The sequence below is a fragment of the Eubalaena glacialis genome, chromosome 6 (assembly GCF_028564815.1).
Source record: "Eubalaena glacialis isolate mEubGla1 chromosome 6, mEubGla1.1.hap2.+ XY, whole genome shotgun sequence".
Lineage (NCBI taxonomy): Eukaryota > Metazoa > Chordata > Mammalia > Artiodactyla > Balaenidae > Eubalaena > Eubalaena glacialis.
Window position 1 is genome coordinate 1,782,937 of NC_083721.1, and position 17,110 is coordinate 1,800,046.

At 56.2% G+C, this 17,110-nt stretch overlaps 1 protein-coding gene across 1 annotated transcript; it reads right to left on the reverse strand.

The window, feature by feature from the left end:
• Positions 1-12,392: 12,392 nt before the first annotated feature.
• LRRC3 (leucine rich repeat containing 3) lies at positions 12,393-14,233 on the reverse strand. Its single transcript, XM_061192821.1, has 2 exons — positions 14,191-14,233; positions 12,393-13,389 (listed from the first exon to the last, which is right to left on the reverse strand). Exon 2 carries the CDS (start codon positions 13,232-13,234, stop codon positions 12,461-12,463), a length of 774 nt encoding a protein of 257 aa, XP_061048804.1. The 5' UTR covers positions 13,235-13,389; positions 14,191-14,233; the 3' UTR covers positions 12,393-12,460.
• Positions 14,234-17,110: the final 2,877 nt, after the last annotated feature.

The following is a 17,110-nucleotide window of genomic DNA, read 5'->3' on the forward strand; positions in this document are numbered from 1 at the left end:
CCGCTCCGGGCCCGGCACTGCACGTCGGCTCTCCCGGCTCTCCCCCAGGCCCACCTCCCTGCAGGTTTGGGGCTCGCATTCTCCACAATCCCCCGAGCCAGTTCTGATCATGTCTCCTCTCTACACACTGTTTTCCCGGAGAGTCCTCCACCCCCAGCCCCCGAGGACACAAGGCTCAAATGGGCAAAGGCGCCCGGGAGTCAGGACGGCTGTGTCTAGTCCCGTGGCCGAGCCTCAGTGTCCCCACGTACCCATGAGGGAGGGGTCAACTGGGCGCTGTCCGTGCTCCCCAAGCACCCATCCTACGCGGCTTCTCTCTCCCTTGGGTGACCCGGTTGTCCAGCTGGTGCCCAGGGAGGAAGACGGCAGACGACAGACACCAGTGCCGCCAGCGCAGCAGCGACGGAGGGAGCGACCGCCTCCTGTCCCTGCCTGGGGCTTCGTCCTGACCAAGTGGTGCCACCGCATCCCTGCACAATGTCCGATCTCTGCTCCACTGGGCGGAAACAGAAGAACATAAATCAAGATCTGTGTAAGTTATGAATGCAAATCAGAGGGGGAACAACGCAGAAAGCATGACAGTATTTACATCTTTCCAAGTCAGCTTTCGGGCTTCTGTCCTGTTGATAAACACCCCAAGGCGCGTGCGGCTCCCGGAAGTTTGCACGCGGTGTGACGTGACCACAATCTTGTCCCTTTGACGCCCATGTCATATTTCTTCACAGCCACATCCTGGGGTTTGCTGGGCTGGTCATCCTTTGTTAATCCACAGAGATGCAATGGCCTTTACTGTGATAAACAACACTTCAAGAACATCTTTGCACAAACTGCATTTCTTTGCAGTTTCTTCTTCAGGGTCATGATTTCCCGGAGAAATAGCATCTGTGGCAGTTTTTGCATTTCCTTACCTCTGGGGCTCCCCTCCCTGAAACCCGATCCAGGGGAAGGATGACCATACGTGCGAATCGCACCTCTTCCACCAGCTATCCGCACCCCCCCCCACCCCGAGACCAGACTTTACCTACTTCCCCATCTGCCAGGTGTGTCAGTGCAGTGTTGCTGGCAAAATTATCTCGTTTTCACTGTGGTCACAGCTCCTGGCCTTGGGGGTTGCTGGACTTTTCCTGTAGACACCCTTTAACCTTGCCACCAGCATACAGCCCTACCCTCTGGCACACTCACACACACACACACACACCCCCCTCCCCACACGTGCACACATCCCCCCCACATGCTCACACACTCACAAACTCCTACACACGTGCACACACACGCACCCACACGCGTGCACACGTCTTCTGGTCCCTTCCAGCCAGGGGCTGTGTCTCGGGCCATTCCCCTGAGTCTGCCCAGTGGTCCGGGTGGCCATAGCTCTCCGCTCACACTCTGAGTGCCCACTCTGCGCCAGCGGCCCGGCTGGGCCTGGGGACACACACGTGACCACACGGTCTCGGCCACACCTAAATCGTCAAGTAGCTGGAGCCCAGCTTCCTCACGGGGGCCTCCAGGCTCTGCAGGGCCGCCGGCCGCCTGCCCGCCTAGCCGCTCCTCCCCAGGCTGACCCTCCTGTCCTTCGTCCCCCCGGCTCACGGCCGGAGCTGGCTCGCCGCGCCCATTCCCTTCACACTCGTCTCACCTGCTTACGTTACTAAACAGCCTTTATGGAAGTTCAGATGCTCACGTTTGCTGACTCATTGGTGTCTGCTCCTCTTCTGGAACTTCGGAGAACGTGCTCCAGGGGCTCCCAGGTTCCTCACGGAGCAGGTGCTCCAGGGGCTCCCGCGTTCCTCACGGAGCAGGTGCTCCAGGGGCTCCCGCGTTCCTCACGGAGCAGGTGCTCCAGGTGTGCGTTGCTGAGAAGACACAGCCCAGCAGGACAGTGAAGAGCGCAGCTTTCCCGTCAGACCGAGAGCTGTTACTACCCCGGGTTTTCCACTCACTGTTTGAACTTGAACAAGTTACCGAACCCTCCCAGGACCCTCCTCCCTGGGACGTGGGTGCCCTGCGGCCCCAGCACAGCTCCCGGACCCGCAGGTGGGCAGTAGGAGCCCCCGCATTCTTGTCACTTACCTGCCCACCTGTTTTCCTGAACAAAGTTGGACTTAAAATCACACTTGAAAGAAAACCCTGAGCCTGTCCTACTTTTGATTGCAGATTCATTGATTTAAACCACATGCCAGCAAATCAGAGCTGTCAGTAACGCACAGTGCCCAAGGACAGCTTAGTCACTGACGGAAAGACAGTCAATATTGGCGAGCCCTTAAGATAATCTGCTATGCCAGAAACATGTGAGCAAACCCAGAGGAAAAGAAAGGGCGTCTCAGAGAGCCCTGTGATTCTTTTTATGACTCAAATATTATTTTTAATTGTGTTGAGGACCCTTATCTTTGCTTAATTTTATTTTGATTTAATTTATTTAATTTAATTAAAAACGCACCGACCTTAAGTGTTCTGTTCACTGAGTTTTGCCAATTGTACAGTCCATGGAACCGTCCCCCAAACAAGGCTGGGGGTGTTTCTGCCCCCCAGAGTCTCCTGTGCTCCATCCGGCCACCCGCCTCCACGATCTGCTTTCTGTCGCGGGAAGTTCTGCCCATCTCGGGAGTCCCTTCCGTGGGACCACGCAGCGCACTGTGTTTCCCTCACTCAGCTCAGTGTTTCTGTCATTCATCTGAGCTGTTGCAGCCGCAGGCTCTTCGCTTTCACTGCTGGTTTTTGCTGTTCGCTTGGTGGCTTTAGTGCATCGTATCAATAGCCCATTCCTCCTACTGATCTGCTTTGGGATAGTTTCTGTTTGGGGTTGCTGTAACCATCATTGAACAATTTTGTGTGGATACATGTGTTTACTTCTCCTGGTAAATATCTGGGAGCCGGACTGCGGGGTCATAGGGTCGGTGGTGGCTTCGCTTTGTAACGAACTACCAAGCTGTTCTCCAAAGCTGGGACCCACTTCCACATCTGTAATTCCCATAATGACAAAGAAGCTCTCAGGCCAGAGATCAACAGTATATTTACCATGAGACACTCGAACCCTCAGATTATAATCAGGGATGTGCCCAGGGACCTCATGGTGCCACTGTTTATGTACCAAAGTCCAGGCAGTTCTGGCCTCTGCGGTGAGAGCAAAAGACAGAGAGACACGATGTGAGAAAGGAGACAAAGTGTGATGCCCTGCGGACGGTCTCTTTGCTGATGGAAACTACTAGAAACAGCACAAGAACTTTGTGAGTTCTGTTGACCATTAAGCGTGTATAAGGATCCGAGCCCACCCTCCCTGTCCTACCTCATTTCCATGGAGAGAGGACAGCGGACTAGCACCACCTGCACGTCCACAAAGCAACGGGCGGCCCCCACCTTAGTGTCCGGTGTGGCTGTGACAGATTATCACACACTTCGTGGCTTAAGACAACAGGACTGCGTTGCCTCACATTCCTGGAGGTCAGGGGTCCCACCCAGGTCTCACTGGGCCAAAGTCAAGGTGTGGGCAGGGCTGGTTCCATCTGAGCCTCCAGGGGAGAATCTGTTTCCTGCCTTTTTGTGCTTCTAGAAGCGCCCAAATCCTTGGCTCTCGGCCCCTCCCCCACCTTCAAGGCCGGCAGTGGGCAGTGGAGTCTTCATCACCCCGCCCTCTCTCTGGACCGCTCTCTGCTGTCTCCCCTTCTGCCTGTAACGACCCCAAAGGCTGCATTAGGTCTACCTGCAGAGTCCCGGATAACGTCCCTTCCCCAAGGTCAGCTGATTAGCAACCATAATTCCCCTTTGCTATGGAACCAAATGGAGTCATGGGTTCTGGGGACCGGAATGTGGATCTCTGAGGGCTGCATTTTGCCAACCACTCCCAGGGGGTCTGACCCCTCCCCACTTCTACCACGTGGAACAGCTGAGACCCCCTCCTGCCTGGTGTCCCAGGACTCCTGCTCCCCAAGAGGGCGCATCAGGTCGGGAGCTTCCCTCTGGCCGGCGGGGTTGGGGTGCGTGGAGGACAGAGCTACATTCAGGCAAGCCCCTCAAGTTTTTCATCCAACAGAATGGTAACGTTTGCAAAGATGGACAGTCCCCCTGTACACAGCAGTACCTGCTTAAAACTGTCTGAACTCCTTAGAAACAAACTCTAAGGAAACCATAAAAATCAGACCACAGGATGGAATTCCCTGGCGGTCCAGTGGTTAGGACTCCACGCTTCCACTGCAGGGGGCACCGGTTCAACCCCTGGTCAGGGAACTAAGATCCCGCAAGCCGCATGGCGTGGCCCACCCCCCCAAAACAAAATCAGACTGCGGGAGATAGAAGAAGATTTGGATAAATCTTCAAATTGATATCCTAACATTGCCAAAATTTCCCAAGTTCCAATGCAGTTTTTATGCGATGTCAATCAAAATCCCAAAGCTGCCCTTTTTAATAAATGAAGCGCCACTGAACATCTCAAAGAATCAATAGGCAAAAATATTTTGAAAAAGTGAGGGAAAGCTTGGACTCCAGTATGAGTTATACTAAAATTAAACAATTCAACCTGGTCTTAGCATAATATGGAAAAGTTAAAGTTATAGATGTTGGAAATAAAAAGAGTCTGGAATAGAATTTCTTTTGCTATTTGGAGGGAAGTTTTCTAAAGGTAAAAACAATGGAAGTAAATGAAGTCAATGAAAAGGGAAGATAGAGGTAAAGAGATACAGTTTATATATTTGTCAAACACATAACATTGTGTCTTTTAAAAATATAAATAAGTAGAAACGCCAGCACGAACTGAGGAATCATCAGGACTGGAGTCATTCAGACGGTCAGTGCTTTGAATGTGTGAGTAGCCTTTACAAACCAACACAAACACGACGCCCCACGCGGACAAGAGCAAACATTCCCAGCAGGAGAAATCCAAGCGGTGCAAAACAGACTAAATTGGTGAGTTATGCCCACAGGTCATCGAGCGAATGTCACAACCCCAGGTGCTCCGGGGCCGGCCGCGGTGACCGGGACCTGCCCAGGTCCTTCTCTTGGGGCTGCTAAACAGCTAAAAACTGAGCAAAGCAGTTCTTCTGTTTGCAAGTTACTGGCTTGGAAAACCTCAGTCTTGGTGTCCTCATTACTGTGACGTCCAGACTGATAGGCTCTGACTCCAAGGCGACTTCTCAGCCCGGGGCAAGGATGGGAGGGTTGGCATCCACTCCGCGCCCTTGATCCAGTGACCCCTGCAAGACCGCTAAGCCCAGGGGAGCCTGGATGGGAACTGGGTCCTGCTGACCATAAGCTGGGCCATCCTCTGGCAACACCACTAACCCCGGGTGATAACCACCCCCCAGAGAGACAGCAGGACCCGGTCCTTCCGGCCAAGCAAGCCCCGCCCTGGCTGGTGCCCCACGGTGGACACAGGGGAAATGCCAGCTGAGCCAAGACAGTGGGGTGCCGAGGGCTCTGGGGAGCAGGACGGCCCAAGGGGGCCGCTTCCAGCTCACCTGTGCAGGCGGAGGGGCCGCCCTGGTGGGGCCTGGCAGGGGCAGCAGCTCAGAGCTGTGCCGGGGCGCCTGGGTCGGGGCCCGGGTGCCCACCCTGCACACCGCCTCAGACAACAGGCCCCTCAGAGAATTCCAGCGTAGAGGTGACCCTGCCCAGAGATGCCTCCAGGCCCTCATCGCTGACCTTCCGAAGGTCTGAGTGGCGTGTGTGTGGCAGGGCAGGCGGAAGGGGGAGGGGCGTGCAGAGCCATGGTGATCATTCCTGTGGGGTCCCTGCCCCGGGCTGCCTGGGCGCTGGGAGTCGGGTGTGACTTGAGATAAGGGACTTTGAACAGGTGACAGCTCAGTGTCCTGACTGTTCTGAGAGCTACACCTGCCACAACTACAAGTCCAGTGACTGTGGTCATCATACGTTTACATAAATGTGTTCTTTTGGGATTTTCTCCATATCGTAACTCCTCTGATGTCACTGCCCGGCTGCGGAGGCTTCATGGGCGGCCGCCGGACGTCTCTCTGCCGTCCACTGCTGCCCAGCAGCCTGGTCACGCCCCAGCTGAGAGCGCGGCAGCTCGCACGACCTTGGGCAAGTGCCCTCAGCACTCGGTGCCTTAGTTTCCCCGTTCCTAAGTAAGGGTCGGCTGTCAACATGGGCTCTGGTGTCAGCGTCCTAGCCTGGTGGCCACTCTCCACCTACTCCCAGGCTGCTTCTGTCTCTGCTACTTCTGTAGCCCTTCCTTCAAAGGCCCCCTCCTCTCCAAGAGCAGTTGGGCACAGAGGGAAGGTCAGCCGGTGGGCTTGTCTCCCCCTCGCTTTGCACAGAACTCCAGGCAGGTGTGTGGCTGCGTCTGACAGCTGAGTCAACCACGTGCCCGCCCTCTTTCTGGCCAGTGTTGTTGCCATGGCTACAGATGCAGACCCTGGCACACCTGGGTCCCAGTGAGGGAACCTCCGCTCCTGGCCGGCCTGGCTGCATGCAGGACGGGACCCGTGAGGCCGGGCTCTGCTCCGCCTCTAGCTCTGGCCATTCTTCAATCTGGGGCTAAGCCCGGGACTTGCCTCTGTTTTGACAACACTCCAGGGTCCAGATGAGGACTTCCAGGCCTGGGTGTCGGAAGGCCCAGATTCCAGCCCCACTCTGCCCGCAACAAGCCAACTCCTGCATCCACCGTTTCTCCCCGTGGACCTCAGAATCTTGGGTTTCTTGTCTGAAAATAAAAATATTCCCGACCGAGCCAGGCCCCCGTGAGAATCCGCTGAGGTGCCCTGTCCCGCAGTACGTGCTGTCCACGTGCCTTCATGGCCGCTGCTCTTTCCCAGTGGGCAGCCTGCCCTGGGCCCACCCGGGGGCCTGAGCGCTGATTTCCATGCCCGGTTCCTACAAGGCTGTGCAGCTTGGCCGCCGCTGAGCCCGATCTCATCCCCATCAGTCAGCACGTCCTCCGTGGTGCCCCCCGCGTGCAGCCTGCCCCCCGGCCCACCCTCCCCAACTCCGGGCCCGGAAACCCACCCAGAGGCCCTTCCTCCAGGCCGGGTCCAAGCTGCTGCCCACGAAAAGCTGTCCCTCCTGACACGCGGCCTCCTCAAGATCCCGCACCCAGCCTGGCACGCGGGAGTCCCCCAACAGCTGCCCTCAGGGACCCTGGTTAGGGGTCGGCGAGGCCTCACCTCCCTCCCTAGCCTGTGGGGCGCGAGGCTGAGCGGGGCCCCCAGACGTCCCCTGGGCAAAGGAGAAATGAGTGCGTGTGCGCGCGTGTGTGTGTGCGTGCGTACACACTTTGTGGGCACGTCTGCTGGCGGGGGCAAGTGTCCAGTGTATGGCCCTGTGTGAGCGTGAATGCGTGCACCTATGGATGCGTGGGCTTGCCTGGTGTGGGTGTGTGTGCCTGGGTGAGAGTGTGTGCGTGCACGCGTGTGCACACTGTAGGTGTGCAGTGTGCGCGTGTGTGGGGACCGTGGAAGCCGGTGGGCTCGGAGTTCCAGCCCTGCTGTGGCCCCCGCACCGTGGCCCTTCGTCTGAGAGGGTAGCTCCCATCTCGCAGGGAAGGGAGTAAGGCCAGCAGGTGAAGTGAGCTCCTGAGGTCACTCTTGGTCACTCGGCCAAGGCATTAAACACGCACTGACCCCAAGAACCGGGACTCAGTGAGGACGAGCAGGGCGGCCACGGAGCTCAGATGGCCACCTGCTCTGCGCACAGCAGCCGCTCTCAAAGTGGGGAGACTATTAGTTCCCTGAAGCTGCTGTAACAGAGGACCACACACTTATAGTTCCCTGAAGCTGCTGTAACAGAGGACCACACACTTATAGTTCCCTGAAGCTGCTGTAACAGAGGACCACACACTTATAGTTCCCTGAAGCTGTTGTAACAGAGGACCACACACTTATAGTTCCCTGAAGCTGCTGTAACAGAGGACCACACACTTACAGTTCCCTGAAGCTGCTGTAACAGAGGCCCACACACTTATAGTTCCCTGAAGCTGCTGTAACAGAGGACCACACACTTATAGTTCCCTGAAGCTGCTGTAACAGAGGACCACACACTTAGTGGCCTAAACAATACCAATTTATTTTCTTAAAATGCTGGAGGTCAGAAGTCCGAATCGGGTCTCACTGGGTAAAACCAAGGTGTGCGGGGCTGTTTCCTTCCAGAGGCTCCAAAAGAGAATCCATTCCCTGCCTCTTCCAGCTTCTAGGGGCTTCCTGTGTTCCTTCCTGCATTCCTTGGCTGGTGGCCCATTCCCGATCTTCACAGGCTCCCAGGATTAGGACCTGGACATCCTTGGGGCCCACTGCTCTGCCCCCAGAACTGACCTGAAGGGGGAGGTGATGTGAAAGCAGAACTGGCTCACTGGGTGCCAGGCGGGGCCCCTGAGGGACCCCAGGAGCAGTGCTAACAACCTCCAAATGGCCAACAGCCTTCTCGGGGCAGGAGAGGGCGTCTCGATTGCAGCTGCTGTCAATGGCCTTGAAGTAAAGACTCTCCCATGGACAACCTCAAGCTGCCATCACGGTGTCGACTGACTCACAGAATTCGTCAACACCTGACAGTCGGCCTGTTCAAGCCACTCCAGGCGGGCCCAGCACCCCCTGCACCCCGTCCCTGGCCCGGCTCTTCTAGCCGTGGGCTGCAGCGCTGGCGGCTCCACAACATGGCGGGGTAAGCAGCGAGGGCAGGTCCGGCCCGGGTGGGGTCGCAGAGCCACAGATAACAGAGCCCCTCCGCAGCGGACTTAAGCACAAAGGTTTATTGAGGATTCGCAGACGGTAGGTGGAGAGGACAGTAGAATGGGGTTTGGGGCCAAGCCTCCAGGAAAGACGACTCCAGAAACCGCCCCAGGCTCCTGCCATGGCGGGGAGCTGCCATGAGTCCAGAACATTCCATCTCCTCCACAGTCTGCAGAGCCTCGTCCCCAGGGAACTTAGTTCAGGACCCAAGTCTCGTGCAAACACATCTTGGACAACGGGCTGCAAGGGAGGCCGGGGAGCACCGGGCACAGGGCTGTCCAGTCCCCGTCTTTATCCCCTCTCCTCCGCCCCACCTCCGCCCCACCTCCGCCCCACCTCCGCCCTGGAGCAACTTTCCTTTAAGAAAAACACAGCCAGGTTTAACCCCAGTCCCACGTCCAATTTAAAACTGCCGTCCACCCTCCCTGCAGGGGGACTGAGGGACTGGGTCCCCGGGCTGGGGGGCAGTCCCTGGTTCCAGCACCGGGGCCCTTCCCGGAGAGGAACCGTTTCAGGCATCCTCCCAGCCCCAGCCTCGAGGCCCTCATACAGCCTTGCAGCCGACCTCGAGGAGGGGCCTGGAGTGTTTCTGGAGCAGAGCTGGGGGCCCAGCCCACCAGGGACAGCCTCTGTGTGTCAGGGTGGCTCTGCGGGGGGCTCAGCGGTATGCCTGCTCATCCCCCAATGCTGGACCACCCAAGGAAGCCACTGTGGGTGTCTGGGGGCCCCAAAGTCCAAAGAGGAAGGGAGGTGGGGTGTCAGGAGGCTGTGAGTGTGGGGTGTCCCCTCCTAGGGTCAGGATCAGGGGTGGGGCTCTGGTTTCCAAGGGGACCGTCCATGGTGAGGCCAGGGACCAAGAGAGCACGCAGTCTCACCCCGGCCCAGAGCAGCTGGGCAGGGGGACCGGGCTCCCGAGTGGCCCCATGAGCCCCTTCCCTCCCCTCTGGCCCCCATGGGAAGGATGAGAGGCCCAGCTGGGTGGCTGTCAGGACAGTCCACTCACACCGCCCCTCTGCCCCATAAGGAGCCCCAAAGTCATCCCGCTCTGACCCCCAGACCCTGTGAAGTGCTACCTCCCCAGGCAGGCGGGGCTTTGCAGAAGCGGGGCTGTGCGCACGAAGCTCTTTGAGGCCTCTCACCTGGGCTGCGATGACAGCCAGGGGCCACGATGTCCCACAAAGGCTGCCGCCCACTGCCGCCCGGCTGAGGCACCCCTTTGCTGTGTCCCCACCACTGCCAACACGGGTCCCCTCTATGGGGCCGGCTTGACCCCGGCCTCCACAGAACTAGAAGACAGCAGATGCCGGCTCATGCTGGCCCATCGGTGCTGGGCTGGAGGTGGAGGGTCAGCCCGAGGGCCCACGGGGTTGGGGATGGGCGTCTGCACTCACACAGGGCAGCAAGGAACCGGGTGGGCCCAGGCAGGGCATCGCCTTCAGCAGTCCCTTAGGGGAGGGGAGAGGAAGACAGAGAAAAGGAGGAAGGGGAAAAAGGGAGAGGGGAGGGCTGGGCTCCCAGACACCAGGGCTGGGAGCGTCCATGAGCAGGAAGGAGCTTCCGGGTCCTGGAGTTGGGGTCCTGCTGGTCTGGGGAGGGAGGTATCCTCTCCGGGGAGACTCCACGAGAGGTGAGGAGCCCAGAAAGGCCAGGAGGGCCCGGCAGCGCCCTGACTCTGGACTCAGGATGAGAGGGAGTGGGCCTTCGGGTGTGCTCTGGGGTCCTGGGCCCACTTCCTCTTCCCAGCAGGGCGGAACAGGAGCCCGGCAGGCCCACACCAGGGGGAAGGTTGGCTGGGCGCTGGGTACCAGCAAAGGCTAGGGGGAAAGAAGCCCCACTCACTCCCCATGCACCCCCAGAAGAGCATCTGGCTGGCAGCAGGCTCTGGGCTGATTCTGTATAAGAGCAAACGAAGAGTTCCCTGGCAGCAAGGAAAGGGCCCCCCAAAGTGCCCAGGCTGGCTGGCACCTATGGGACACGAGCCGCAACGGCAAGACCCTGACATCTGCCCCCACCTCCATCCAGGCCTCAGGCTGCTCTCTTCTCCTGACCCAGGGACTCAGGGTCACGTCTATCAGGCAAACCCGCCAGGTGACGGCTCCTTGTGTGGCGGGACCCCTCTCCCCACTGTGTGCTCCCTGGGATGCATGGGGAAGGGGGACCCAATTCACCCACGGAGCCCGTGTCCCGCTGGTCAGCCGGCGGCCACACGTACCTGCTCCCATGGCGTTTGTCCCACGAGTGGACCGTCACCCAGGCTGGCTGCTTGGCTTTAGTTCTCCCTGGAAGGGTGGGTGGGCCGCTGGTTTCCCGAGGAGTGGCATCATTCGGAGCGTCACCTTAGCCCCACCCCCCACTCCTGCACCCTGGTCTGGGCGGCGGGCAGAGAAGGGCCCACCCCACACTCACAGCGCAGAGCCCCCGGCTCACCCTGTGCGTGCTGTGCCCCCCGTGACCGCAGGTGGGGGTGCTGGGGTGTGGGAGGGTAGTGGCATCTGTTGGTTGTTTTTTAACGCACCACAACTGAAAAATCATGACGCGCTGCATCAGCGCGTAAATGTGTTTCCCACTGCCAGTCACACGACGCTTTCCGAGTACAAACCTCCCTCCACCTTTACCCTTTCTAAGCATCTGTCCTTTATACCTTAGATCCATGAGCAATGTACCCCTAACTTGCTTCCCCCCAAAATATGTGAAGTAGTTTAAAATATAAACGCTCATACAAAAAGACCGTGAAAAATAAAACTGGAAAGACAGATCAGGGTTACATAGGTGGAGGTAAAGTCTGCCCTGAACATGAATTAGGTCAGAAAACTGAGCAGTAAAGTAGCACTGAGAGTCCTGTCAGCAAAGCTGAAAAGGAGAGAGAGTCCCTGTCGCTGGAGGAAAGGAAGCAGCCCGTTGATCAGCCCTGAAACATGAGGTCGGTCGTCCCGTCCATTGGAAAGGAGCTGCTTAGTGAGTAGAAAAGCAAGGCACGGAGCGACCCAAGATGACAGGCTCCCTGGGGCGGGGCACAGCCGGAGGGGCAGGAATCGGGCATGGCCACACTTCTCTGGCTGCTAACACGGCCCCCTGATGACCTACTATGGACCTTCCTCAGGTTTCTCTCCATGGTTTAAGTTTTTTGGTTTTGGGTTGTTATTTTTTTTTTCCCTTCTCACTGGACTGAAATTTTGGTACAAGTGTTACTCTTAACAAACATTCTGAGAATTGACAAAGTTGTTCAAAGGTTACATGTTCCACTTATCTCCCGAGAAAAATCCGGTCTCTACCACTTGTCTGTGGAAAGAGCCCTGCGGTCAGAGGTGTTCAGGAAATACTGGGGAAGCAAAGGCAAACCAGTTCCATGGGGTGGGACGACCTGTGCCTACAACCAACAAAATGCACCCAACCTCCTCGGGGAGCCTCACTCATGGGCACGCACCCTTCCTTCTCTGAATGCTAGTTCACCCTACGGGCGCCCCGTGGGACAGGCTCCCAGAGCCGAAGGGACATATCAGGATGGACGGCCTGGTGTTACATCCCAGCTGGATCACTTCCTGTCCGCGACCTTCCATTTCTCTGAGCCCGTGTCCCCATCTGTCAGTGGGTCTGATGGTAGAGTTGCCTGCCCTGAAGGTGTTGCAGCAACTACATGCCCTATGGAAAGAGCTCTGTAAGAGTGAAGCACTGGACAGAAGCAGCCGTGTCACCGCCTCACCTGGGGGAACATCAAAGGCGGGATTCAGTCACCATCTGCTACAAGAGTGACGGGAGCCAGGTGGGCCTCGGCCTGCTCGAGCCATTGGGCCCTAGGGCGCAGGGCTGATGGGGTCCTTGGACACAGGAGTGCTGGGCAGGGCCTTCAGGTACTCCAGGTGCCTCCTGGCGTCCTCCTGGTTCTGGCGCACATAGTACACGACGTAGGTGATCACCATGGCGAACCAGCCGAACATGGTGACAAGCATGGCCACATCGGTGGTCTTGTGGGGGACGCTGCAGAAGCTGACGCCAGAGTCGAGAGCCTGGATCAGCGGCTTCCCCACGTATTCCTCCTGCACCGAGGTGTGGCAGGCGATCTCGTCCACCGAGTCAGGGTCCAGCTTCAGCTCCCACAGGGCCTCCTGCAGGGCGCACTCGCAGTGCAGGGGGTTGTGGGACAGGCGTATCTTGGCGCTGAGCTTGCCCAGCGCGTCCTTAGGAATCCTGCGGATGTGATTGTGGGATAGGTCCAGCAGCCGCAGGCCCCCGGCCAGGCCCGAGAAGGCGGCGGGGCCGATGGTCTCGATGGCGTTCTGAGACAAGTCCAGCTCTCTCAGCTGGTTCAGGTGCTGGAAGGCTCCGTTGGGGATGCGGGCGATCTTGTTGGCGTCAAGCTTCAGGAGCACAGCGTCAGTGGGGATGTCCTTGGGGATCTCCTGCAGGCCCCTCCCACTGCAATGGACGGCCACGGCCCCGGCATGGTCAGGGCACTGGCAGCTCTGCGGGCAAGAGGCACCCAACCGCAGGCAGAAGAGGAGGAGGAGGCAAGACCCTCCCGTGGGGACCGGCAGGGAGGACGGGCTCTGTTTGCCCATGGGGCCCATCCTGACCACCTGGAGACAGACGGCACGCTGCTCTCACTCAGTGCTGCGGTCTACACTCTTCCCCACTCCCCGGTGCCGCTGTGGAAGGCACCATCCCACACAGACATAAACTCTCCTTCCTCACGTGCCAGGAAGAACCGTGTTCTCTTTCGGTCCTAAAAGAGAGGAGCAATCAGCATTGCCGGCCGTGGTCTGGCTGGGGACCCGGTGGCACACTTTGACTTTGGGGGAGATGTCACAGCCAAACGGACACACTTGGCCAGTGGGGGGTCTCTGTGACTTACTCCTGGAGAGTCCCACTGCCACCCAGAAGAGCAAGGCTGTGCTGCCTGCTGGCTGGGGGTTGGTGCCCAGCAAAGCCGACCGAGAACACCGCCACCCTGCCCTGGACACACCCACTGCACACCTTGGGGGTCAGGGGCTTGGACAGCACGGGGTAATGGGAGTCCACCCCTCCTAGCTGCTCAGGGCTGGAAAGCAGGAAGAGTGGGCTGCAGGGTTTTCATAAGAAACTGGAACGCAGGGGCGACCGCCGGCCACCACTGGGAACCAAGCCGGCACCCTCATCCCCGCGGGGCTAGGCTGCTGTCAGAAGCTCAGCGCTTTGCTAATTGTGACAATCCCTTTGACAATTATAACATTAAAGCTCTTCTCTGTCGGCCCTAACGGGAACAGCCACCCGCACCGGCATCGGGGTCGGCGCCTTTTATTTCAATTATGTTTGAAAACGGGAAACGAAAAAAGAGAAAAGCCAAGCCCTGGGCGCGCGGCCCGCGCTGGGCGTGGAGTGGCAGGGCCGCGCGGGGCCTGGGCGGGCGGGGCTCGGGCCCCGGGGGGACCCCAGACCTCGGACCTCGGGATCCCCAGGCTCGGACCCCAGGGACCCCCGGGACTCCCGGGTGGGGGATGGACGGGGGCGGGGGTGTCCACGCTCCGGGATGAGGCGGGAGCTTTACCTGCGTGGCCGCGTCCGGAGACTGCTGTGCATGAGGCTCTCTGCCGCTCGGAGTCCGAGTCGGCGCCACGCCCGGAGGGCGGCGGCGACCCGGAGGCCTGCGCCCAAGTCTGCGGCCGCAGGGTACACACGCGGCTCGGCCTGCGCTCCCGGGGCGGGGCCTGGGCGGAGTCTGGGGCGGAGCTGTGGGGCGGGGCGGAGTCCGGAGCGGGGCGGGGCCTGAACGACAGCAGGGCCTGAGAATTAGGGGCGGGGCATGGGCGGAGCTTGTGTGGCAGGACGCGGCCAGGACCTCGCGGGGCCTAAAGATGGGGGGTGGGGCCAGGGCGAGGTCTGGCCGGAGTCTTGGGTGGGGCGGGGCCTGGACGATGGAGGGAGGGGGTCCTGAGGACGAAGGGCGGGGCCTTGGGTGGGGCCGTAGAGGCTACACGGGGCGGGGCCTGGGAGCCTAGCTTGTGGGAAGGCGTGGGGCGGGCCTGGGATCAGGATTTTAGACAGGAGTGTCTCATGGGCTGTGGGCGGAGCCGTGGGGGACCCCAGAGCCCCGCCCCTGCCCGTGTCCAGCCCCGCCCCTGGCTCTGGCCCCAGGATGTGGGGGCCGGGGAAGTTGGAGACCCTCGGGTCGGCGCGAAGACCCAGAGCGTCTGTCTCAGGTATGGTGCCAACGGCTGCCAAAGCGTTAATGGAGTTAGGTCTTCGCCCACCTGGGTCTCTTCCTGCCCACCCCCCATATCCCCACCCCCACTCCTCCACCTCGCGTCTTAGGGTCCATGCATGGGCGTCCACGGCGCGTAGGCAATGTGGGGATTGAGCCATCCTTAGGGTTTTTATAACAGCTTTACTGTGGTGTAATTGATATACAATAAACCACATATTCAAATTTGATACATTTTGACATTTGTATACACCCGTGAAACCATCACCACCTCAAAGTATTGATAGTAAATACCCCCGAGTTTCCCGTTTGCAATCCATCCCTTCTGATCCCCATCACCAGGCAAACACTCATCTGCTCTATCACTAGATCAGTTTGCATTTCCTGTAATTTATATAAATGGAATCGTGGGTGTGTACGTTTTGTCTAGCTTCTCTCACTCAGCATAATTAATTTTGGTTCACCAGGTGCTGATGCGTTTATCAATGGTTACTCCTTTTGGGGCTGAGTAATGAGACATTGCAGGAATGTTCCACCGTTTGTATATCCACTCACCTGCTCATGGAGATTTGGGTTGTTTCCAGTTGTTGGCTATTACAAATAGAACTGATATGAAAATTGTGTACAATCTTTGTTTGGACAAATACTCTTATTTCTCTTAGGTAAATATCTAGGAGTGGAATGACTGGGTCATACGGTAGCTTATGTTTAACTTTTAAGAAACTGCCAAAGTGATTGTACAATTTTACATTCCTGTGCTGTGTATGCTCCACATCTTCCCCAGCACTTGGTATGGTCACTCTTTTTAATTTTAGATATTCTAATAGGTGTGTAAGGGTATATCTCATTGTGGTTTTAATTTGTACTTCACTCACGACTTAAGTGTCTTTTCATCTGTTTATTTGCTGTCTGTCTATCTTTAAGGAAGTGTTCTGTTCAAATCTTTTACCCACTTTTGAGTTGTTTTCTTATTTTGAGTTTTGAGAATTCTTTGTAATTTGTATCAGATATGTGATATGTATATATTTTCTCTGATTCTGTGGATTGTCTTTTCATTCTCTTTAAAGTTTTTCAAAGAGAAATTTTTAATTTTGATAAAGTCCAATTTATCAGTGTTTTATTTTTTATGGATCATCCTTCTGGTGTCGTATGTAAGAAATCTTACATATTGCACTTATATTTTGCATTTGGGTCTGTTATCCATTTTGAGTTAGTTTTGGTGTACGGTGTGAGGTATGATTCTTCCAACTTTGTTCTTCCATAAAGTTCTTCTGGTCATCCAAGATTCTTTGTATTTCCTCATGAATTTTAGAATCAGCTTGACAACTTCTACCCAAAAAGCCTAGTGGGGACTTCCCCAGCGGTCCAGTGGTTAAGACTCCACCTTCCAATGCAGTGGGTGTGGGTTCAATACCTGGTCGGGGAGCTAAGATCCCACATGCCTCGGGGTGCAGCCAAAAATTAAAAACAAAAACAAAAAAGCCTAGTGGGCTTTTGTGTGGGATTGCATTGAATCTACAGATAAGTTTAAGAGAATTAACATCTTGACAATATTGAGTATTCCAATCCATGAACATGGTATATCTTCTCATTTATTTAGAGCTTCTTTTATTTCTTTCATTTGTGTTTTGTAGTTTTTGGTTTACAGATCTCACACACCTTTTGTCAGATTTAGCTCTGATTTTTTAATGCTATTGTAAATGGTATTTTAAGTTCAATTTATCTTTGTTAAATGCTAATATATAGAAATAAAATAGATTTTTATATACTGATATGAACTTTGCTAAACTCACTTATTAGTTCTAGTAACTTTTTAATAGAAGCCTTAGGATTTTCTACATATACAATCACGTTATCTGTAAATAAAAAGAGTATTACTTCTTTCTTCCCAGTCTGAATGTCTTTTACTTCATTTTCATACCTAACTGTGCTGGCTAGAGCCCTAGTTCAATACCGAATAGGAGGAGTGAGAGCAGATATCCTTGTTCCTCTTGACCTTAAGGGAAAACATTCAGTCTTTCACATTAAGAATAATGTTGACTGTAGGGTTTTGTGGCTGTCCTTATCAGTATAAGAAAGCCTCCTTCGATTTCTAGTTTGCTGAGAGTTTTTAACAGGAATGGATGTTGGATTTTGTCAAACTTTTTTTCTACATCTATGAAGAATATTTTTATTAGCCTATTAATATGATGGATTATATTGATTGACTTTCAAGTGTTAAATCAACCTTGTGTCCTTGGAATAAATCTCACTGGCTCATGATGTA